The sequence below is a fragment of the Calidris pugnax genome, unplaced genomic scaffold, assembly GCF_001431845.1.
Source record: "Calidris pugnax isolate Ruff unplaced genomic scaffold, ASM143184v1 scaffold273, whole genome shotgun sequence".
Lineage (NCBI taxonomy): Eukaryota > Metazoa > Chordata > Aves > Charadriiformes > Scolopacidae > Calidris > Calidris pugnax.
In genome coordinates this window covers 13,574,304-13,598,741 of record NW_015094508.1, presented here as the reverse complement: position 1 = coordinate 13,598,741, position 24,438 = coordinate 13,574,304, and the positions used below count along the sequence as shown (strand labels likewise).

Sequence of the window (24,438 nt, the reverse complement as noted above, 5' to 3'; positions counted from 1 at the left end):
GAAACAGGGTGAGATCAGGAGAGAATTATGATTTGAAAGTCAATTAAAAATAATCAATCCTTCTCTCTTCCCTTCCTCCCTAACAAGGCAAAGGAAAAACAAGAATCTGCACAGCAAGGACTATTTTCTCACTCATAATATTATATTGGATAATATTGAGTGCTATTTCCTTCTACACATACAGGACCCAAAAAAATCATTCTAGTGTAAATAGGATAATTATTACCAGTTATATCTATCTGGTGTGAATCACAGAATTTTCTCTTGCTAAAAGGTAATTTGTGCTATATTTGAACACAGATTTCGAAAAACAAAAGTCAGTTCCTTGCTTTTTGTTTCCTTTAAAAAAAAGAAAGATCTATTTATTGTGTAACCCTATGATAATTACTGTGAAAAGAAAGCAGATTGTGTGTAAAATCTGGTTCTGGTATAACTTCATGCCTTCACAGATAATTTTATATAGTCATCATGAACATGGCTGAAATTGTAATGAGCTTGCTCTGCAATTTCATATGGAAAACTGTTAGAAACCTAATCCATAATGCAAGACAGCAGAACACTTTATAGGTAAATTAGCCACAACACAGCAATAAATCAAAGTAAGTCCCATCTGTCATTTCAGAAGCAGTAGGAGTCTATTACAGTTTGGCACAGGTATGATGCAGCCGGGTGGAGAGCACTTGGCTCGCAAAGTACCTGCTGTACTGGGAGGAACCAATCACCTTCTTAGAGATGCAAGGCAAAAATAAACAGCCCAATTACCCCAGCAAGATTGACTGTAACGGGAAGCTGAAACACAATAATGAAGTAGCAGGACAAAAGAGGAGAGCAGTCTTGTGAGAACGTTCTGACCGATTTATACTCCTAAAGTCTAGCCCTCAAACTGATTGTACTATTCAGTTCCACTCGAAAAGAAACAAACATGCTGATTTTGTTATCACTGAATTTTTAAAGGTGAGTAACTTCTGATTTTTGAGGAGGAGGAGGAGAGGGTGAATAGTTTTTGTCCTTACTTGTTGCAATAGTAGCTGTTGTTGTTTTGCATTTCAAAACTTGGGAGGATCAAGGTAAAATTAAATATCACAATTCTGTGTGGGAAAAATTCAGGTAATTATAATAAACAGAAATTGATAAAGATGAGCTTACAGGAAGAGAAAGCAAGTGGTGCCAGCAGAGGCCCTATCCTGACAGAACAAATATTTTCATGTTCAATGCATAGGTCTCTGTGCCACCCACCCTGTCTCTTGTGGCTATACTTACATATTAATTTATATGTCAGAGGATTGATTCCACAATGGTCTTAATTATGCATCAAAATATTTAAAGGAATGCACACAAATAGAAGAATTAACGTATCTACAAGTTCTTTTATGTGCATGTTCATTTAAGATAGTATGCACCCTGTGAAACAGAATACCTGAAATGTTTTTTCTGAGCTGCAGCCAAGCCTTTTTTCCCTTTCAGAATGCTTTGTAATTCAGTAATACCCTATATCTTTTAATAATTTGCTTTATTCTAAGATCTCAGCACTTTCTACAAGGATCAATAAGGCTCATAGAAGACAGGAATACTGGATCTATCCATTTAGCAGCCTGTCACCTGATGTTTGCAAAACCAGCATAAGATGATAAGATGATTCAGAAAAAATCCAAAAGTCAAGACTCACAGCCCCATTTCTAACTATATGATACTCTGGACTGGATAATAACCACTGGAAACAAGACATCCACAGATTCTCTCTCAGGCAATGATTCTCAATTATGCCCAACTATTTAGGGAATAATTAATTTTTTCCTTCGCAATACTACAATGACTATAATGCTTTTGGCACAGTCAATACTCAATCCCTAAGGTCTGACATTGTAAAAAACATTTAGTAACTCTGGTACCTGTGACATACTTCAAAACGTGTTTACTATTTAAAATACTGTGCTGTGGCAAAGCTAAACAGGATATGTATCTGTGCAAGATGATGAAATTTTTATAAGAACTCACAAAACTACAGGCCGATAGCCAGTGACAAGATTTGTACTTCATTTCCCTTTTCTTTTTCCTTGTGAATAGATTTAACTGTACGATAAAGCATACCATCCCTCATGCTCTGAAATAAGTAATTCCTGTGGGGTGGCATGTATACTGTAACACAACTGCACAGAAAAGATAAGATTTATCTGACAAGTGGCTCACCTTCTCCATCAATCTGATTAGGACATGACCAATTGCAAAAATCATGCTGTATAAATGAAAACGGACTATTGCTAAGTAAAGAGAAGGAGTTGAGACCAGCCACAGGACATTTTTGTATTACACTATTTTCAGGCTTTCTAAAAGCCATTAGCAGCATCAGAAAACCAAGAGGTCCATTTTTTTTTTTTTAATAATATGAACACAATGGAAGCTACTGAACTTAGAAATCAGTATTTCATGAGAAACTTTGCTGCTTAGGTCAGATTAGACGCAGGAATTATATGCTAAAACTCCACCGTTGCAAGTTCAGCTGAGTATCTAAAATTCAAGTTCTGCAATTTGTATTGCAGAACATCTCTTCGGTATAAGCAAAAAAAGCCAGAATAACTAGATTTTCAAAGATTTTATCAATGGTATATATTATTATATGTTATATAATAAATATTATATAATACTAGGCAATGGAAATTCTTCTCTATCTGTTTCACTCTTAAGTCATCTGACTCTGGACTCCAGCAAAGGCAAGCTGATGGAAAATTTATATATACATTTACATGTATATGGATATTTATACTTAGTTTAATAAAAAGTATACCAAAAGCCGGTACAAGCCTTGTGAAAGAGTGATGTGGTCCTGAGTTTGCCATAGCTCTTCATTTCCAACACATTTGCATCATGAATAGGGAATACAGTCCCTGATACTTACAGATGAGATACTTCCAGATATCTAACATCATCTAGAAAAGTTTCCTAAGCACTGAAGCAGTGCTAAAAAGCGTGCTGAGAACTTGGTATCTGCTTTGTTCCACCTTCAGTTTAACTGCAAAGTGCTTGAAAATTAGGAAAACGTGGAAGAGCTACCTCTTATTCTTCCTATGAAAATGCAGAGGCATCACTGGCTGAATGAGTGCCTACCAAGTCTCTATGTGTTGCCCTCTATGTCAATGACCAGATGGAGTGCATGGAGCTCTGCCTGGGGATGGATGAGGAGCCAATGGAGAGTTTATAGGTCAGGATTAAAGGGAAGGCAGGTACAGGTGATGTTACAGTAAGGGTCTGCTACAGGCCACCCAACCAGGAAGACCAAGTGGATGAGGCTCTCTACAGACAGGAAGGAACAGCCTCATGTTTGCAAGCCCTTGTCCTTATAGGGGCACTTCAACCACTCTGATATCTGTTGGAGGGACAACGCAGTCGGGCATAAGCAATCCAGGAGGTTCCTGGAATGTGTTGATGATAACTTCCTTCTCCAAGTGGTAGACGAGCCAACAAGCACATGTGCTCTGCTGGACATTGTTGTCACCAAAAAAGAGGGGCTGGTGAGGAATGTGAAGCTCAAGGGCAGCTTTGTCTGCAGTGACCATGAAATGGTGGAGTTCAGGATCCCTAGGGCAGTAAGGAGGGTGCGCAGCAAGCTCACTACCCTGGACTTCAGCAGGGCAGATTTCAGCCTCTTCAGGAATCTGCTTCACAGAGTGCCTTGGGATAAATCCCTGGAGGGAAGAGGGGCCAAGAAAGCTGGTCCATATTCAAGGATCACCTCCTCCAAGCTCAGGAGCTATGCATCCCAACAAAAAGGAAGTCAGGCAAAAACTCCAGGAGGCCTGCATGGATGAACAATGAGCTCCTGGACAAACTCAAACACACAAAAAAAAAAACCAAAACCAAAAAACAAGGATGGGTAGTCTGGGAGGAATAGTGAGAAATTGTCTGAGCAGCCAGGGATCAGCAGCTAGGTTAGGCCTGCATGGATGAACAATGAGCTCCTGGACAAACTCAAACACACAAAAAAAAAAACCAAAACCAAAAAACAAGGATGGGTAGTCTGGGAGGAATAGTGAGAAATTGTCTGAGCAGCCAGGGATCAGCAGCTAGGTTAGGAATTAAATCTGGCCAGGGACATCAAGGACAACAATAAAAGGTCTATACATGGGTCAGTGATAAAAGGAAGACTAGGGAAAATGTACGCCCTCTCCAGAAGGAAATGGGAGACCTGGTTACCTGGGATATGGAGAAGGCTGAGGTACTCAATGGCTTTTTTTCTGCAGTGTTCACTGGTAAGTGCTCCTGCCCAAGTTACAGAAGGCAGGGATTGGAAGAATAAAAAACTACCCACTGTAGGGGAAGATCAGGTTTGAGACCATGTAAGGAACCTGAAGTTGCAAAAATCCATGGGACCTGGTGACATACGTCCATGGGTTGAAGACGCTAAGCCACTACTGGGATATGGAGAAGGCTGAGGTACTCAATGGCTTTTTTTCTGCAGTGTTCACTGGTAAGTGCTCCTGCCCAAGTTACAGAAGGCAGGGATTGGAAGAATAAAAAACTACCCACTGTAGGGGAAGATCAGGTTTGAGACCATGTAAGGAACCTGAAGTTGCAAAAATCCATGGGACCTGGTGACATACGTCCATGGGTTGAAGACGCTAAGCCACTACCCATCATATTTGAGAAATCATGGCAGTCTGGTGAAATTTCTGCTGACTAGAAAAGGGGAAACACAACCACCATTTTTAAAAAGGGAAAAAGGAAGACCCAGGGAACTACAGCGCAGTCAGTCTCACCTCTGTGCCTGGCAAGATCACAACAGGGTTACAGCATCAGTGGTCACAAGTAGAGCAACCGACATCATCTACCCAGACTTCTGCAAAGAATTTGACATTGTCTTGCACAACATCTTTGTCTCAAAATTGGAGAGCCATGAATTTGATGGATGGACCACTTGATGGACAAGAAATTGGCTGGATGGGTGCACTCAAAGAGTTGTGGTCAACGACTTGACGTCTAAGTGGAAATCAGTTATGAATGGAGTTCCTTGGGGACCATAAAGGGAAATGGAATCACACCTCAGGCACTCCTCTGCAAAGCTGCCCCTGAGAGCTTGCTGCCTCTTGCAAGTGGCTGTCAAGTGTCTCCCCATGGGTTACAAAGATAATTTTTTTATAGTTAGGTATCCAGACTGGAGTTGTGAGGGGCAGACTCAAAAATTTGGTGCAAAGCCTCGTGCTGCAAAATCTAAAGCCACCCTCCTGCCATAACTGTTATTCATTTGTAAACATTTCTTTGGATGATTAAATGAAAAATGAGCAATTTGTACTTCAAGTCCCAATGCTGTCTATATAAATATACATAATACCAATTAGTAAGTTGCTTTTAAATTACTTTTAATGCAATTATTACTTTTTCTCTGTGGAAAGTACATTTAGGTCCTTTTCTCTCTCTGAACTAAGCTGATTTAACTGAAGATATGCTAAAAGACTATAAATTAAGAGATTAGATAAAAGCAGAGTATAGGGCTAGAAGGACATGTCCTTTGGGACATTTAAAGCTGATGTCAAGCCCAGAATTCTTTCACACCTTTAATAATGATTTAACATATCTTCCCATGATTGGGACAGCATCCACCATATGGAGATACTGGCAATTTGTTTCCATTTCCTATGGTATGTATATGGTTAAATTAAATACATTTTATGCCTCTTTACTACTTGCAATTGGTAAAATCATTTAGCTGTTTTTTTCTTTTTTGAAACCTTGTGTGTGTTTTTTAGTTGCTTACCAATAGAGTAATAAATCAAAATAGAGAAAAATCAAAATATACAAAATGATGGCATAATGAAAATGTATCTGATAGCTGTCATCTTATTAAAACAATTTACAAAATTTCATCCTATGAGACAATCTGTATGCCACTACAATTCTTGCACCGATTAGCTTGTGACTTTGTTCCCAGGTATTTTATGCTAAAAACAGACTGGAAAAGAGGAAATAATAACCTGTCTTCAACCAAATTATTTGATGACAACCACAGCATTAGGTGAACATCTTCCTATTAAAGACTGCCAATATCTAAAGGACGAAATATTGAAGCAATGATCTTCACCTCTTTGTCAAATGATTGTTCATGTGGCTGCTTTGTTTCACACTAGTTTGTTAGCAAGTTCTGCACATGCATTTCTGGTTCTTTAAAATAAATGTTGGCTTTGCAAAGGCAAATGTCTTTAAGATGTGGTGACTTCCTAGATATTAGAAAATGTCAAAGGTGTTATCACTTTAAATATTACTTTTATTTACTACTGCATTCATCTTTGACTTATACCAAAAATGGGAAGGAGAGTTCCAAGATGTCACTGATTCATTGATTTATTCTGGTTTTTTATAAGGTAGAAAGTCCTGTCAGACTTTCAGGGAATATAGACATGTCTTTCCCCTTTGTCAGGCCTTGCACTCATTGATACCAAGATCTGATGTATGTATTCAATCTGAGAAGTATTTTTTCTCTGAAAACAGTTTCACTCCAGCAGAAAAACATTTGAACTTCTTCAAAATCACGAGAATGTACCAATGCATGCTTTTTTTGTGGCATTTCTTGGTATGTGACTTTAATGTCCACCTTCTACATTTGACAGCTTATAATCACTGTTAATTTCCTCTGATAAATGATGTCTTTGGCCTGTAACAGTAAACACATGGAGCAGTATTCGCTTTCTTACCATACTTTGATTTCTCTTAGCACACAGTGCTCAGCACAGGTCAAATTCTTAGCTGTTGTTCTTAGACGGTGTTTGCTATATTTCATAGAACCATAGAATCATAGAATGGTCCAGGCTGGAAGGGACCTCCAAAGGTCATCTAGTCCGACCTCCCCACAGTCAGCAGGGACACCCCCAACTAGACCAGGTTGCCCAGGGCCTCATCGAGCCTCACCTTGAATATCTCCAGGGAACCATCTCCTCAACCACCTCCCTGGGCAACCTGTTCCAGTGCTCCACTACCCTCACAGTAAAGAACTTATTCCTAATTTCCAACCTAAATCTGCTGCCCTCCAGCTTAAAGCCATTGCCCCTCATTCTGGATAGCTGTCATCTTATTAAAACAATTTACAAAATTTCATCCTATGAGACAATCTGTATGCCACTACAATTCTTGCACCGATTAGCTTGTGACTTTGTTCCCAGGTATTTTATGCTAAAAACAGACTGGAAAAGAGGAAATAATAACCTGTCTTCAACCAAATTATTTGATGACAACCACAGCATTAGGTGAACATCTTCCTATTAAAGACTGCCAATATCTAAAGGACGAAATATTGAAGCAATGATCTTCACCTCTTTGTCAAATGATTGTTCATGTGGCTGCTTTGTTTCACACTAGTTTGTTAGCAAGTTCTGCACATGCATTTCTGGTTCTTTAAAATAAATGTTGGCTTTGCAAAGGCAAATGTCTTTAAGATGTGGTGACTTCCTAGATATTAGAAAATGTCAAAGGTGTTATCACTTTAAATATTACTTTTATTTACTACTGCATTCATCTTTGACTTATACCAAAAATGGGAAGGAGAGTTCCAAGATGTCACTGATTCATTGATTTATTCTGGTTTTTTATAAGGTAGAAAGTCCTGTCAGACTTTCAGGGAATATAGACATGTCTTTCCCCTTTGTCAGGCCTTGCACTCATTGATACCAAGATCTGATGTATGTATTCAATCTGAGAAGTATTTTTTCTCTGAAAACAGTTTCACTCCAGCAGAAAAACATTTGAACTTCTTCAAAATCACGAGAATGTACCAATGCATGCTTTTTTTGTGGCATTTCTTGGTATGTGACTTTAATGTCCACCTTCTACATTTGACAGCTTATAATCACTGTTAATTTCCTCTGATAAATGATGTCTTTGGCCTGTAACAGTAAACACATGGAGCAGTATTCGCTTTCTTACCATACTTTGATTTCTCTTAGCACACAGTGCTCAGCACAGGTCAAATTCTTAGCTGTTGTTCTTAGACGGTGTTTGCTATATTTCATAGAACCATAGAATCATAGAATGGTCCAGGCTGGAAGGGACCTCCAAAGGTCATCTAGTCCGACCTCCCCACAGTCAGCAGGGACACCCCCAACTAGACCAGGTTGCCCAGGGCCTCATCGAGCCTCACCTTGAATATCTCCAGGGAACCATCTCCTCAACCACCTCCCTGGGCAACCTGTTCCAGTGCTCCACTACCCTCACAGTAAAGAACTTATTCCTAATTTCCAACCTAAATCTGCTGCCCTCCAGCTTAAAGCCATTGCCCCTCATTCTGTCACTACAGGCCTTTGTAAACACGCTCTCCCCAGCCTTCCTGTAGGCCCCCCTCAGGTACTGGAAGGCTGCTATCAGGTCTTCTTGGAGCCTCCTCCAGGCTGAACAACCCCAGCTCCCTCAGCCTGTCCTCCTAGCAGAGGTGCTCCAACCCCCAGATCATCCTCATGGCCCTCCTCTGGATCTGCTCCATCAGATCCACGTCTTTCCTATATTGAGGGCTCCAGACCTGCACACAATACTCCAGGTGAGGTCTCACCAGAGCAGAGTAAAGTGGCAGAATCACCTCTCTGGACCTGCTGGCAACACTTCTTTTGATGCAGCCCAGGATGTGATTGGCCTTCTGGGCTGCAAGTGCACACTGCCTGCTCATGTCCAGCTTCTCGTCCACCAGCACCCTCAAGTCTCTTTCCTCAGGAATGCTTTCTAATACCTCACCCCCTAGTCTGTACTGATGGTGAGGATTGTTCCGGCCCAGGTGCAGTACCTTGCACTTGTTCTTGTTGAACCTCATGAGGTTCATCTGGGCCCACCTCTCCAGCCTTTCCAGGTCCTTCTGGATGACATCCCATCCCTCTGATGCACTGACAACACCACGCAGCTTGGTGTCATCTGCAAACTTGCTGATGGTGCCTTTAATCCCTCTGTCTATATCATTGATAAAAATGTTAAACAGCACCGGCCCCAGCACAGACCCTTGAGGAACACCACTTGTGACTGGTCTCCATCTGGACGCCGAGCCATTGAGTACTAGCCTCTGGATGCAACCATCCAGCCAGCTCCTTATCCACTGAACAGTCCACCCATCAAATCCGTACCCCTCCAATTTGGTAAGCAGGATATTGTGGGGAACCGTGTCAAAGGCCTTACAGAAGTCGAGATAGATCACGTACATAGGTCATCGCTTATCAGCTGACCTAACCACTTTATCATAGAAGGCCACTGGGCTAGTCAGGTAGAACCTGCCCCTAGTAAAGCCATGTTGGGTGTCCTGAATCACCTCCCTGCCCTTCATGTGCCCAAGCATGGTATCTAGAAGTATCTGTTCCATGATCTTCCCAGGCACAGAGGTGAGGCTTAATGAAAGCTCTCTCTTGTCTTCTTGTGTTTATTTCTTCTATTTTGAACTATGACTGTTCTAGTTTTGCATACCCTGACCTTTGGGAGGATCTGAACGAGGAAGATAGGGCAATTTCAGCAAATATGTCACTATGTGGGCTTTCTTGCTTGCAAACTTCTGTTTTAAGCAGCTATGAGATTAATGTGTCAGTCACTGGCTAATTCTTGTTACTGGATTTACAGCTCATCCCTTACCTCTCCCTGTCTCAGACGTATTGACTGGAGCTTAACAGAACTGAATGTAAACGTTTTCTCCCCCACAGTCTCATTTTCTTCCTCTTTGCCTGCTTGTAAGGAAAACAGCCCAATTCTTCCTCCTCAGATCTTTTTTGGGCTTTCCCCTCTTTCTTGTCCAGAAAACTCAGGTTATTCCTCTTCATCCTCAGCAGATGCCAGGGTAACCCTCTCCTCTACTTACTCTCTGCCAGGTTTCTCCCCCAGGCTTGTGTTCCATCACACCGGGATTTCTGCCCAGTTTGCCTTTCTGGACTTTCTTGTGGATATATGCCAAATACTATTGCTCATGCTCTGTTTCTTATTTGTTGATATGATATCCCTGATTTCACTATTTTGCTTAGCTGACCTCCTTCCTGGCATTGCCTCTCCCATTTCTCACTTATTATAATAACCAATTCTGGCTTCTTTAAAGCACCTCAGTAACTCTGCACATCCTTATTGTACCTCACTGAGGTTCATTCTGATCCTTTCTTGTTTATGCCACCATACCTCATCTACTGGTTTCATAGCTTCACCCACATTTGCCTCTGACTTTTATTACAAAAGTGACAGTGTTAATTAGGACTCATCCCAGAAATTTCCTGCTCTGTACCCATTTATGTCTTTTTAATTCCAATCATACCTAAAAGGAATCAAACAATGTTTTTCTTCAGAAAGAACTCTTTTCCACATAAGTCTCTCTACTTTTCTATGCTTTGGTCATCATTCCTTGTCCTGGTTTGAGGTAAAACAGAACTAATTTTCTGTTCAGTAATTTTACTTTTTGAGCTAGGCCTCTTCTGACTAACTAAACTCTGAAATTAACAGCATATTGTTCAGAAACTGTTCACTCTCACAGTGATAAGACCTGATTATACCAAGGAATGGTATGCAGAGAGGCCCCTGCTTATACTTATTGCTATAACAACCAAGGTCAGGTAAATTTGTTATTTGCCCCGTTGGAGGGTCGGAAGCGGAAAAGCGTAGAGGGGTCACACCTGTAGGAAGGAACAGACAGGACAGGTGACCTAAAACTGACCAACAGGGTATTCCATCCCATCCGCATCATGCTCAGTATAAAAGCTGAGGGATCAAAGGGTCAACCCTCTTCCTTCAATGGCCGACGTCCGAGGAGGAGCCTGTCTCTTCGTCTGCCTTTGATCCCGATCCGAGTGTTCCTGACTCCAGATCTGGAATCAGGCTCCTGTCAATCACCGAGTCCGGCCTGGGACTTCCCCCTGCGCCGGCCGGAGACGTGATCGTCATCCTGGGAGCTTGATATGGTTTTGTATATACTGTATACATTTGTATTTTATTTTACTTTTTTTTTCTCTTTCCTTTTTTTTCTTATTTCATTATTTATTTATATTTTTATTAAAGTAGTTTAGTCTTTTTCTAAACTCATAGTTTTTTATCCCCCTCTTCCTCTCCTCTCTTTTCCTTAGGGGGGGGAGGGGAGGGGCCATCTGTCGTTCTGGTTGGTCAATTTGGTCAAAACCACGACATTCCTGTTGTCCATGGAGAGGACCTAAAAGGTCATGGATTAGCATGTAAACAATATCATTATTAAGCAAAGAAATACTTCTGAGCAATTTTCTGAGATAGCTCCAAACAAAACTAATTGATTTGACTATTTTTTGGCTATTGATTTGGCTATTTTTTTGACACGCCCAAAGTTATCTCCAAACTGCAATCCAAAGGAATGACAGAAAACTGTAGAGACATGCCCATGATAATGAGCTCAAAGCCCTTGTTCAAGCTACCTAGATAAGTACCTACAAAGTATAGCACAGGGGTACAAAGCACAGTCTGAACCAGGGGCTGAAGTTTTCACAGAAGAGTTTAAAACAAGTTTCACATCCAGGATTTCATTCAATGCATGTGGCATGCAGAATTGTCTGCTCCCTGAGGAAAGTGGGTTCATGCAGGCATATGTTGAGCTCACGGAGTGTTCTGAATTCCTTTGTGTTCAATGAAATCTGCTGCAGGAATCAGATGTTACCAGGCTATTTCAGGTAAACTCATTTGGCCTTCAGAGCAAAAATATCCCATTAATCTATTTCAGAGCTTAAGGAGTTAAGTTAAAACGAGTTACCTTTTCTTGATATTGTCTCCGTGAGGAATCCAGAGACTGAATGAGGGCAGTGGCGTGACCAACAAACATGGCATAGCAAGTTGCCCCCACAATCATACTCAACATGGTTATCCAGAGGTCGGACATGCTGACAGGGGCGCGGGCTCCATAACCAATGCAGAGCATATGGCTCATGGCTTTGAAGAGTGCATATGAGTACTGCTTTCCCCAGGAATCGTTCTGCAAGAAAAGAGACAAGTGACTGAGCCAGCAAGCAGCTGAAGAAAAAATGCATTTGTACCTGTATAGTGGGATCATAGATTACTGGCTCTGTAAGAGCAGTCTGACAATGTATCCTCTGTGCACGAGAAGAGATATCCCTCCTAAATTAATTGTTAGATAAAGCGTCAGAGATCCTGCCAGATAATACTTAGCACAGTGAGATGAAATAAAATTGACTATTTTTAATACATGATTGTATTCTTAAATGTCGGTGTTAACCTAATTACAAGGAGACTAAAGGTCAATTTTATTTTACAGTCCATGGCAGACGGATTAGAAAGATCTGAGCGCACAGACTTATCAAGCACAAGAAGGTAGTGTTTTGTTTTAATATGCCTGAACATACTTCTGTGGCCCCACTTCTTTCTTTTCAGAGTTGCCCGTTTTAAAACACAACCACATTTCATCTTATCAGCTGTTTCACTCCTCAAGGACAGAAAAAAAAAGAAGTTATTTGTTGTGATGTCTGCTTGTCCTGTATTTTCTTGTAATACTGTGTTTATACCAGAAGTAGCCCAACCCAAAAGAAGTCTGTTTATTCTGCAATCATAACAAACCCATGTTCATAGCCAAGGTCTGTGAAATACAGCTCAAAAGAAAAGGTGAATAGCTGGGTCCTGCATTTGTGATGTGTAGCTACCCCTTCTCATTCTCTCTGGGAGATTAGAAGGACCTGACAGCTCACTCACAAGCTTTTAAAACTGCTAAGGTGTTGTCAGCATCCTCTCTTTAGCTTTACATAGAGACAAAGGGGCTGCTCCCAGAGAAAAGCAGACACTTTAACACATTCCAAAAAGCCCTGGGACTCCTTGTCAGATTTTCTATTTTCCTTGCCAAAGGAATGAAACAAGAACAGGAAAACAAATTGTGCTTGGAGGCATGCAGCATACATGAGAAAACACAGTATTTACCACAAAGAACTGAGAATAATTTCAGAAATGAAGAAGCAAAGGCGGAAGAACTGGAATGACTTTAATAAGATTAGGCAGCTATCCAGTATAATGTCTAATAAACAGGACCAAAAATAATAATCCTTTTAATATAAACAAATCTCCAAATCAGCAGTAGCATATATATATAAAATTTACATTTGCAATATTGATATTTGTGTCTGTCTTCCACCCATACAAGCTCTGATCAAAAGCTCTTCTCAGAGAACTTCAGACTTGCTCTCTTTCCATTTAAATGCCAAGGTTACTATCTACTCTTCTGCTTTTAATCTATTAAAATGCTTTTTCTGGACCCGCCCGCATTAGCTAAAGCAACTGGTAACAGGAACTAAGCTAAAAAATCTTGGATCACAGATGACAAAGTTACTATTTATTAACTAATAATTTTCAAAGTATTGTTTCCTCTCTTTTTTAACTAAGTTAAAGCTTTTCAGATTTGCGAGCTGCTTCTGTCTTCAAAAATGAAAAATTTGTGCCATAAACACTGCTAAGGAATAGGTTTTCAATGTCTGTATTTAAAAAAAGCAGAATTATCTTAACCTGCTGGTAATCAGGTGGGTTTCACTGAGTAATGAGGAAATGTTTTCTTTCATTTTGGGGCCTCAAAAGGTACTAAAAATTGGAAAAACTGAAGAAGCTTCCCTGAAAAATCTCTAGTTAGGACTCAAATACTGAAATGGAGCACAGAAACTCCTTCCTGTCTCAGTCCAGGTATTTTAATGCAAGTGCCCTGTTTCTCAGGAAAACAACTTAGAGAAATCAAGGCATGATCTCTTTTGAAGGACTTTACTTCCAGCTAGTATCAATCTCCTTTGGGTGGAAATAATTAATAAGGGAATTGTTAGAGACTCACACAAACTCTTTTGCAGTTGCAGCTTTATAGAGACTACATTGGCAGGGAAAAAAACACCTGCTTGCTGGAAAAAAAATCTGTTTTTTAAGGCTAGCAGTAGCATTATTAAAGCCACAGTATTCAAGAGGCTCAGAAGAAAAAGAGGATAAGAAACTAGTATTCAAGAGGCTCAGAAGAAAAAGAGGATAAGAAACTCACTTTTTTGCAGGGCTCCATGTTCCTAAACTATGTTTTTTAGCATAGCTATTATAAATATTAAATAAAAATAAAAGGTGGCCTCCATCTTGTCTTTGACTATTTTCTATCCTATCCTTGGCGTGATAAATCTCAATTAAGATTCCTTCAGTAAAATGACATGTTTACATCAGTCTTTGAGTTTATCCAAACGCTGGTTGATTATATTTCTTGACAGATTCTTTCCAAGTCTATGAATTGCAATTTTAAAATACCATTGTCTTTAAGAAAGAGTAAGAAAATGGAAGTGAGGAGAAGCAAGAAGAAATAAAATACAGGACGGCTTTCTATCAAATTTGTAGTAGGGTGAGTGAAAAATAAATTGCATACTACTTGAGAAGTATTACCACAAGGGAGTAAGTGATGAGAAATAACTGAAAACATACAAAATAAACAAATACATGTTTAACCACGTGCCTACCTTTCTATATAAGCCAAAGTAGGATCCAGCACCCCAAACAGTCATGATTGCATCTGTCTGGTGGTCAAGGCCATCTCAAATGGCCATTTTGTTATACAAGTGACATTAGATATTACTACATAGGCTGTGATAGACCCTGTTACAGGCTAGGCACATTTCAGGCACTTGTGAATGGATGGTCCTGAGGAGTTGGTCCTCAGATGGGTAGAAGGGGTTTAGGCAGAAGGAAAAAAGGACCTGGTGATGAAGTCTGACAAAATATTTCAATTCAATTTGGATTTGTCTGAGGATTTTGTTGCTGAAAATACCTGTCAATGCGTTATATTTTGTTTCTTTTCCTTAATAATAGTTCAGCTCTTGCAGAATCAGTTGCAAACATTGGTCTTTTTAGTTTCTATGGGTATTTTCTTTTAAGATAATACTACTGTGGAGGGTACAAATTTCAGTACCATGTTGTTCAATGATTTATCCCACATATAAACAACTTTAAAAGAACACTGGTTCAAATGTCAAATGCTATTAATTATGTATGCTATTACCAACGTTACTATATGAAATAATAATTATTATTTAATTATTTTTGTACTTATGTTGTATAACCTCAGGGTTTGGCAGGACCAACTTTAACTTTGTTTCATTGTGACAGGTTGGAATTTTCCACAACCTCAATTTTCTGTAGAAAAGTGAGGAGCAGCTTTTCCTCTGCTACTAGCCTACAGAGATTTTTTAATAAAAAGTATTTTTGCACTTGTATTATAAGGAGATTTTTACATAACACAATCACAGATAATATCCTTGAGTTAATAAAAGCCTATTCTACGGAATAAAGTATCCTGTGTTTCCATAGCCAGCTTTTCCTTAATATAATTTTTAAATATTAATATTTCTATAAATGCATGTTAAAAGTTTCCCTAAATGGTCATATTCTGTTTTTAATGTATAGATTTTAAAAATAAATAAATAAAAAAACCCAAAACACAAACCTCTATGAGCTGAAAAAATCTCCTACCAATCAGTAAAAATGGGCATTTAATTTCTTAGTTGACAATGGGTTGATCACTGTTTCCAGATTAGCAGTAATCGGTTTAAAATGTTTTAAATGAAATGACATTAATTTGGAAAAACTATTAAAGACTGTAATTGTGAGAAATACCAAAGCTGTTTAACCAAGGATTGATTACATAATCTAGCTTGATGACATTAGGAAATCCTCACATTTGTGAAAGCAATGATCACTGATCATTTGCAATTAGTTCTGTAAGTATATACATTAACTTAGCGGTTATCCTGAAGAGCACATTAATCACAGGGCACTTCTGATTTTTAAAAGTCTGTTTCCAAGCCTCTTCCTTCACCACAGGAAGCTATCCTTTGTCTCATAGTTTCACACAAACCTACTACAAATATCTATTTGCAATATTAACTTTTCAGCTTACATGAAATAAATCATGGAAAGGTCACACAGAACCTTCTACGGGCCAACAATAAAAGGCAAATTATTTTTCTCATTGGATTAAGAAAGGTTTCCTATTTTACTGGAATCTATGGAGGTTTTCACCAGGAGATTTTGTTGTCATCAGACAAATCAATTCCACTCCCATATTGTAGTCATTCCCTCAGGCACAGCTTATCTTCCCTCAGCCATACCCTTGCACTGAAATATAAATTGATTTAGAAATCTCATACCAAGCAGACTATTGCACAGAGAGCAGGGTTTTCACATTTTTGACTCAGTTCCTTTTTTCCTTTCATATCATGGTCGCTGCATGTGTCACAGAAATGGTCCTCTCAGTTTGCAAGGGCATGATTTACAATCATGGAGCAAAGATTGACCTAGGAATTATGTGAAATAATTCCACAAGGATCTGGAACTCACACGCCTCATTGTCCCTTTCAAAACTGTAGTAGGGCCGGAGATGTGCCTGTCACTACCCCAGAGAGCTTGCCTTGTAATCAGTCACACACATCCATTCATGCCCACCATTATTTTTTGGTACTTCTGAAAGTAAGTGATATGTGAAGGAGAGAAATGGATACAAATCTTGAAAGGATAAAGATGGTCTGTAAATTAAAAAGTATCAGAATGCATTTCCAAGCTCTAGAACTTGGTTCATATGGGTACATTGTTAGAAACTGCCCTGATGTGGCACTAGCCATGTAGCACTCTCCCAAGCAATAGTAGGTTTACTTTGGAGCTGGTGTGGGTGAGAAACCATTCCTTCTAGGTGGCTTGCATGAGCTTGTCTTGTGCCGAAACCCAAATGAGATTAATACTATGGACACAGTAGGTAGATCCTATCCCAGTCCTACCCCAGTGCCCATTAAAAGTGGGCACTTTTAATTTATGAGCATGAAGGCAGCTACACAGTCCATAAGTCCTCTGGTTTTAACATTGTCACAAAAATTTATTGCACAAAATAAATGTAAAGTTCAGGGTGGGGCTTGAAAGGTTGAGGAAAGGGCAAAACATCCTTGCTTGCATCGTAGCACAAACTGTAATGCAGTATTGGCCCCAAGGAAATATCTGCCTAAAATCTGGAGGACACGAGCCATTGTTGTGGACATAAAAAATACAGTACAGTCTTTTCTAATGGGAATTCAATTAAATTGTATTTGTGGCTTTTATAGCCATAATATGAGTTATTTGTACATATTTATTTGCAAGCTATTATTTCCAACAGTTTCTTGAAGACTTCTTAAATTTAAGAATTATTTAAAATATAATTTAACTAATCAAAAAGGCATGCTAAGGAAAGGCTATATCTGCATGTTAATGACTTTTCTAATATGTATGCCAGACAAAATTAGAAAAAAAGACATGTTTCTTACTAAATCCTGCATCATCTAAGTTCAATGGCCAAATTTTCCCAATTCCCATAAAACTTTTATTGTCCTCAAAAGTTTCTCATGCTTTGGATTTGGCATCTACATATCTTCAAATTCTGGCTGTGCTTTCATATTTAAGAATACAAGTTTTTCGTGTTTTAGTCCCAGCCAGCAACTAGGATCATGCAGCTGCTTGCTCACTCCCCCTTTTCCCCTGCACAGGGCGGGGAGAAGAGGAAGAAAAAGAGGGGAAAGGAAAAAAAAACCCAAACTCATGGGTTGAGATAAAGACAGTTTAGTAGAACAATAATGGAAAAGGAAAATAACAACAACAATAATAATAAAACTAATAACTTGCCATCTCTGAATGTATTTAAAAGATGTGTAAATGTAGTGCTGAGGGACATGATTTAGTGGTAACTTGTCAGTGGTAGGTTAATGGTTCGACTCAATGATCTTAAATGACTCTCTCAACCAAAATGATTCTGTAAAAGAATATACAAGACATAAGTCACTCTCACCACCCAGGGAATTGGTTGCCCAGCCCAACCTGAGCAGTGATTGTGGTTTCTCCCCCTGCCGCCAGCCAAGCCCCATTTATATACTGAGAATGACATCTATGGTATGGAATATTCCATTGGCCATTCCATTGTTCTGTCTATGCTCCCTCTCAGCTTCTATGGGAAGCTAAAAAATAGTATAAACATTGCCTAGCAACAGCTAAAACAATATGCATTACTGACATTCTTTTCATACTAAATCTGAAACACAGCAATCACTAGAAAGAAAATTAACTCTAGCCCAGCTGGAACCAGCACAAAGTTATATCCATTAGCAGTAATTTACCTATGTACCCAGTTATATGTGCACTGACATGAGACTAGAATTGGGCCTCTAGATGAAATCAATCATTTCAACAGTAATCCATATATACATTTTGATATAGATATATAGCTTAAACACTTGTCCATCAGTCAGTTGCATACTGACCTCATAGAGTAACTTAGAATGATGCATTAGTTAAAATCTCAGAGAAGAAACTACAGCAAAATACCATCGTGGTATTTCAGCTTTCAAAGTTTGAATACCACAATGAATAAACAATTTGGCCAATGGGAAAGGTGTGTAATATTTACTTTTTCAAAATTCATGCAATGGTGAATGTACTATCTTGCAAAACCTCTACTTCTTATCATAGCTATTATTACTAAGAATCTCTTAGTTGTTTTCTAAAACTAGTAAACAAAGGCAAGGTGGGATCAGACTTGGAGGGCTAAAAATGCTGCTGTTATTCTAAAAATCTTAAGAAGCGCAAGGAAGAAGAGTATATTTTAGGAAGTTTGTAAGTACATGTGATTTAAGGAAAAAAAAAACTGAATCGGTAAGCTCAGTGGAATAAGCAGATGTCTTCAGAAGCTTCTCAACATTTCTCTCTGCTGATACGTGCACAGATAACAGATGGTGCAAATGACTCAGCATATACTTTCAAGACCAACACTGGCAGAAAAAATTTAGAAAGTGTTTGGCATTGCATTCCACAGGAAAAGAGGTTTGACTGGTGGAGTAATGACTAAATATTATATATTTAATTTGTTCAGAATCGTTATGGGATTTTGCTGTCATTACAGCTTATTCATGTTTTGGTGCTATGTCTTTGGAACTAGCCATCAAACAAAAACAATGTGGCATGGCAGACCTTTCTTCTTCTCTTGACTATTTTTGCTCATGCAGAAAAAAATGGATCTTTATTTGCTGATACATTCCCACATTAAAAGCAAGCAGCAAGAACATCTACCTATGATCACCTTTTCAGGGTAAGGATGGATAATTTTCATTGTAGAAACAGTGTGGCAATTCATAAACAGTAACAGAAGTGCAGACATTTGGCTTAAACACAGAGTTACAGAATAAAAATTAAAACTTATGGGGAAAAAACTTCTATTCTTTTGCCTATGAATCAGCCCACTCTGACTCATCCTTTTATCTGGTCACTGTGCTCCCTTAACTGAGCCCAGAAGATTGAAGAAATTTTGTAATGCATGAATCTCATGTAAAATAACATTTCAGTCCAAAGGATTATTTTGATGAGAATTTTTAAGGAATTACGTCTTAAAAAGATGCCACAAAGCTTTTATAATGTTTAGAGCAAAGTTTAAAATACAGATTATGTCTATTATTCACATGTGAAAATTTAATGGTGCTAGGAAACATTCCCTCACTGTGGAATTTGATTGTCTGTACTTGGAATCTTTCATAAAGTGGTGGTTTTGGCTTGGGCTAATTAATAATCTCCGAAACAACCCCTGAAAACAGCCTGAGAGTTATCATAGATTCACTTGAGACCACCGTGCCTTGGCAACTAAGAAGTCCAGTTGTATGGTGCTGGGTTGTGGAGGCAGGACAGAAAACAGACCCAGGCATGTTTAATCCACTGGTATTAATAGAGCCCCCGTGTCACTGTGCCAGTGACAACCTAAGGGACAAATACTGGTGGTGAAATTTTCCAAAATGTACCTGTTGCTTTGTCTCATGTCCGTCTGATGGAAAAGCAAGATCAGAATGCAGTGAAGCAGAAAGGAATTTTAAAAGGTTATGTGTTTCTGTTCCTTAAAAACTCTCGCAGGATGTGAACTACTTCTACAAGAGGGACATTGTGGGGTTTTAGACTTTACCTACCAGTTGTGACTAACTTTTTTATATATCTGTTATCTGTTATACATCTGTTTTCAAACTTATTAAGTTTATCTTAATAAGTTTGTTGTTATCTTTAGTAACAACTCCTGCCACTGGAGAGCATTCCTTCTCCCCTTCTTTGAAATCAATTTCATTATCACACAATATATTAATAAAAAAAAAAGAAGTTCTTACAAATGCATGTCACTGAAAGTGCAGATGTTACCATGCCATTCTATGCTGAACTTTTTCTCCAAGAGCCTCTTACTGAAATTCATCAAATAATCTAAAAATCTGATTAAGACATTTGGCTTTTGTTCTCCTCTCCCATAGCACGCTCTAAGACAGATGAAGTTCAAATCGCACTGCTTTTTGATCCTGAAATGAACTTTAGCACCATTGTTTACAAGGGACTGACTGGAACAGATACACATTGTCTGCCAAAGGGAAAATATGTTCTAATCACAGTAAGTACACAATAAGGATTGTGGTCACAAGAAGTGATTACAACAAGTAAGTACATCTACAGGTTTTTAGTAAACATAATTTCACTGGGCAAACAATGCATCTCAGAGAGAAGCACTTTCTTTCAAATAAAGGGAAAAACAAGAGTCAAAACAATGGCATGTCTATTAAGAGAATACATAAATCTTGCAAGGAAGGACTTTTGATGAGAAACTGACATTCATGAAATTGCACTATTCAGATGAGGTAAGAAAATCAGAGTGCATTAGAGACACCATATCTTTTCTTTGGTGAAAGGAGCTGGATATGATGTAAAACAGTTTACTTAACGAGCCTCATGCATTGAATCAAACCATTTATGAAATGCTTTTATACTGCAACCACTGAGAAAAGCTTTGAATTTTCAACAGTAGATATCTGATAGTCAAGAACAGGCAGACGATAATGTGAGCTTAATATAGTACAGTTCTGGGAGATGGCTGAAGGAGTGAAGTGACATAAACCTGACTCGTGACTCCACGGTGTACTGCTTTACTGAAAACTGTTAGGAAGACTATCCATAAGCAATACTTGCAAGCAATTTAGAAAAGAGAACTGGGAAGAAGGAACTCCATCTCACTGCTCTGTGATCGACTTAGACTAGACAGCAAATTACATGAAGCATCGGATCCCAAATGACAAATGAAAATGCTATGTTTTTGGCAGTGGACATTTAGCTTTCTGAGTGCTATAACCATTGTCTTCAAATCCAAGTAATTTTGAAGCTACATAAACCAAGGAATCAGAATCACAGAATGGTAGGGTTTGGAAGGGACCGTCGGAGATCACCTAGTCCAACCCCCCTGCCAAAGCAGGTTCACCTACAATAGGTTGCACACGAACGCATCCACGTGGGTTTGAAATATCTCCAGAGGAGAATCCACACCCACTCTGGGCAGCCTGTTCCAGTGCTCTGTCACCCTCAAAGTGCAGAATTTTTTCTGTATGTTGAGATGGAATTTCCTGTCTCCAGTTTGTGGCCATTGCCCCTTGTCCTGTTGCCAGGCACCACTGAAAAGAGTCTGGACCCATCCTCTTGATACCTGCCTTTTTGATATTCATTGATGAGATCCCCTCTCAGTCTTCTCTTATCCAGGTTTAATAGACCCAGGTCTCTCAGCCTTTCCTCCATTCCCTTGATCATCTTTGTAACCCTCTGCTGGACTCCTCCCAGTAGTTCCCTGTCCTTCTTGAATTGGGGAGCACCAAACTGGACCCAGTACTCCAGTGTTGGAAGTAAACAACCAATTTAGTAAGTGGCAGAAAAGACTATCATTAGGAAAAAGGCTAGGCAAACCTGATATATAAATTGAAATGTACATAGAGAGACATGCACAAAATCATAGTGTTGCAACACTAACTAAGAATATCTCAAAACATACAAAGCTGATTTTCCAATAAATGCTTTCATCCTTGTTCTATATAAGAAAAAAAAATAATTTTTGGGTATTTGCAGGAGTGTGTCTTTAAGAAAAAAAAATGCGGATTACAGTAGATTAAAACAGTCTAATATAATCCACTCATAAAGGCAAATGTGTCTACATAGAGTCTAAATATGTTTTAATCTGCTTAAAAATGAATCAAGGTGAACCAATGCCACTTTCACACGGAGAATCAGCATAAAGTTTGGGACTAGGGTTCAGGACTTCCAGTCCATTAAAAAACAGGCAATTTCCCTGCTTAGGTGATGTTTGGTACCACATACACAAATTCAAATATTTATCTCCTTAGTCTAAAAGTATAACTTTCATCATATTTTATTTTCTCTTTAAGTAACTCAGTTTTTAAGGCAGAAGTTCAGTGCTGGTTTTAAGTATTCTTCTTCACTTAGATGGTATTGAAGGCAATGATTTCCTTGTCAGTTTTTCAATTTATTTCCTAACCTGATACCTTTGAGACTTTCGTCTACATCTGGTTAATTTACAGTTCTTCAGCAAATTAACTTACTAAATATCTGAGCCCTCAAGAGGCTGGTCTTCTTTTTTGGTAAATCACAGTTCTTCATCAAATACTATGTCCTACAAAAAGCTGTGCATTATTTTATTAAGCAATGACAGCAGGAAGCAAAGGATTGGCTCTACAAAAAGAACAAACCTCGGTGTCAAAGCAAGCAGGCTGGATCTAGGTCAGAGGCTTTTCTTTTTCTGAGAACTCATCTGAGTTTGCTGATGACCTGTTCTTAAATTCAGATGGACTAAAACTGCAGGTGCTTACCAGAGTCTGCAAGATTTTCAAGGTAATAAAATAATATAAAGAAAAAAATGATTTAGCAGCCTAAACACCACCCACAAAATTATATTTAGGCATAAAAAAAAAAAAAAAAAGACTCCGTGGGTCATAAAAAAATCATTTCTCTCCTCTACCAGAGGAGAGGAACCTGAATTGTAGAAGAATGTCCTAACTTTTAGGGTACCAGCTTCATACTATGGGGAGAAAGAAGGGGAACATGCTCCTTTTCATCTTCAATACCCTTGAGGGAGTTGACTGTGACACTGTAGCATTCACCTAAGAGGTGAGGAGCACCCAGTTCCCAGTTATAGCTCTAAAGACAGGGATGCCCCTGTACAACCAGCTGCCCATGTCCACTCAGTCTCTTAGGTAAAGTCAACCCAGCACAGGGCACAGCGCCAAGGACAACCAGCAAGACCAGCTCAAAACCATGGCAGAGTCACGACGCTGTGACACTGAGCCCATGCTTCTGGCCTAAGAGCAAAAATCACATTAACTCAAAAGTCAGTTGGACAAACCACTGGAGGAAGCACACAGTGATGGCTATTAAATACATGAATACCAGATCTGGATCCTGAAGTTCCTCAGCTACAAATTTCTGAACGCTTGTAGGACATGCTAAAGGAAATGTCACTCCATGCTTGCTATGGCTTGATCTTCCTTGGGCAACTGCTCCTTGCTGTCTTGGAAAGAGGCCAGACAGATTGTGGGCCAGACTTCACATGGCCACTCTGTTGGATCTGCAGTCTCACCTGAATGAACTCTCAACAGCTGAGTCATTAACTTCAATTCAGCCAGGCATCCATTCTGTCTTTAGTTTCTTGTTCTCTTCGTCTGCCCACCTTCCTGCCTGTCCCCCAAAACCTCCTGTACTCTTCACCAAAAAGTGAGGTGCACTAAAGCCATTGACGCATAATTCTAATTTCTTGTTCAGTCCTTTGTATAGACTGTTTCACTGCATTGTTTTTACCTGATTAGTGATCATGTCGGATATAACCTCTCTTACTATCACAAACCTCTCTTACTATCACATGTAGTTTTCAAACAGAGTATTCATTGCTGATCAGAGAAACAGCAGTTCAAAGATATTAATTCCTTGTTCTAAACTATCTACCTCCACCATGATTTTTATCATCTAAAGAAAAGTTAAAAAACATACATCGAATAAGTCAAATCTGGAAAAAGCTATGGCCAAGTCATAAATAGGTGTCATTGTGCTATACTTTGTTTAGATATCGAATTTATACTTAGTACAGATTAGCAAACACAGAAAAGAAGTCAGAAATTACCTACTTTTCATGCTAAACACTTTGATTACCAGAAGATCCAGAAAATTATTCTGCAGAGCAATTACAATATCCACCTATTGAGTAGTTTAAAGGAATTAATGATTCTCAGTTTAGATATTGAGGATGAAAATGCATTGAGTGAAATGGGTAAGGCTGAGGCAGATGGCTCAGCCCAGAGGATGAACCCTGGGAAGATGTCAGTCATGGGAGGTCTAGGACTGATGTTTGAGGGAGAGAGGAACAGGAAGAACACCACAATCCTGAGCAATGGAGGATGAACAGGAGTAGTTGCAGTCCATTGCATATTGTGCTGCTTACACACAGTTATCTACAATGGCCAGTGGCCCAACTTGTCCTGGGTTTTGTTTGCGAGAATGGGCAATAAGGCAGGAAGGTATAATAAAATTTCAAATTAGCTAACTCCAGGTGCTTCACCTTGATGGAGAGTCTTCCTAGGCTCCCTACACAGTCAGCAAAAATCAGAGTCCTGCAGCTGATGTTTC

General features: G+C 39.1%; 1 protein-coding gene across 1 annotated transcript in view; it reads right to left on the bottom strand.

The window, feature by feature from the left end:
* Positions 1-24,438, bottom strand: part of HCN1 (hyperpolarization activated cyclic nucleotide gated potassium channel 1) — a 200,465-nt gene that overhangs the window by 58,354 nt on the left and 117,673 nt on the right. The window contains exon 6 of the mRNA XM_014964861.1: positions 11,696-11,914. Within this exon, the coding sequence (XP_014820347.1) occupies positions 11,696-11,914 (219 nt within the window). The remainder of the gene's footprint in view (positions 1-11,695; positions 11,915-24,438) is intronic.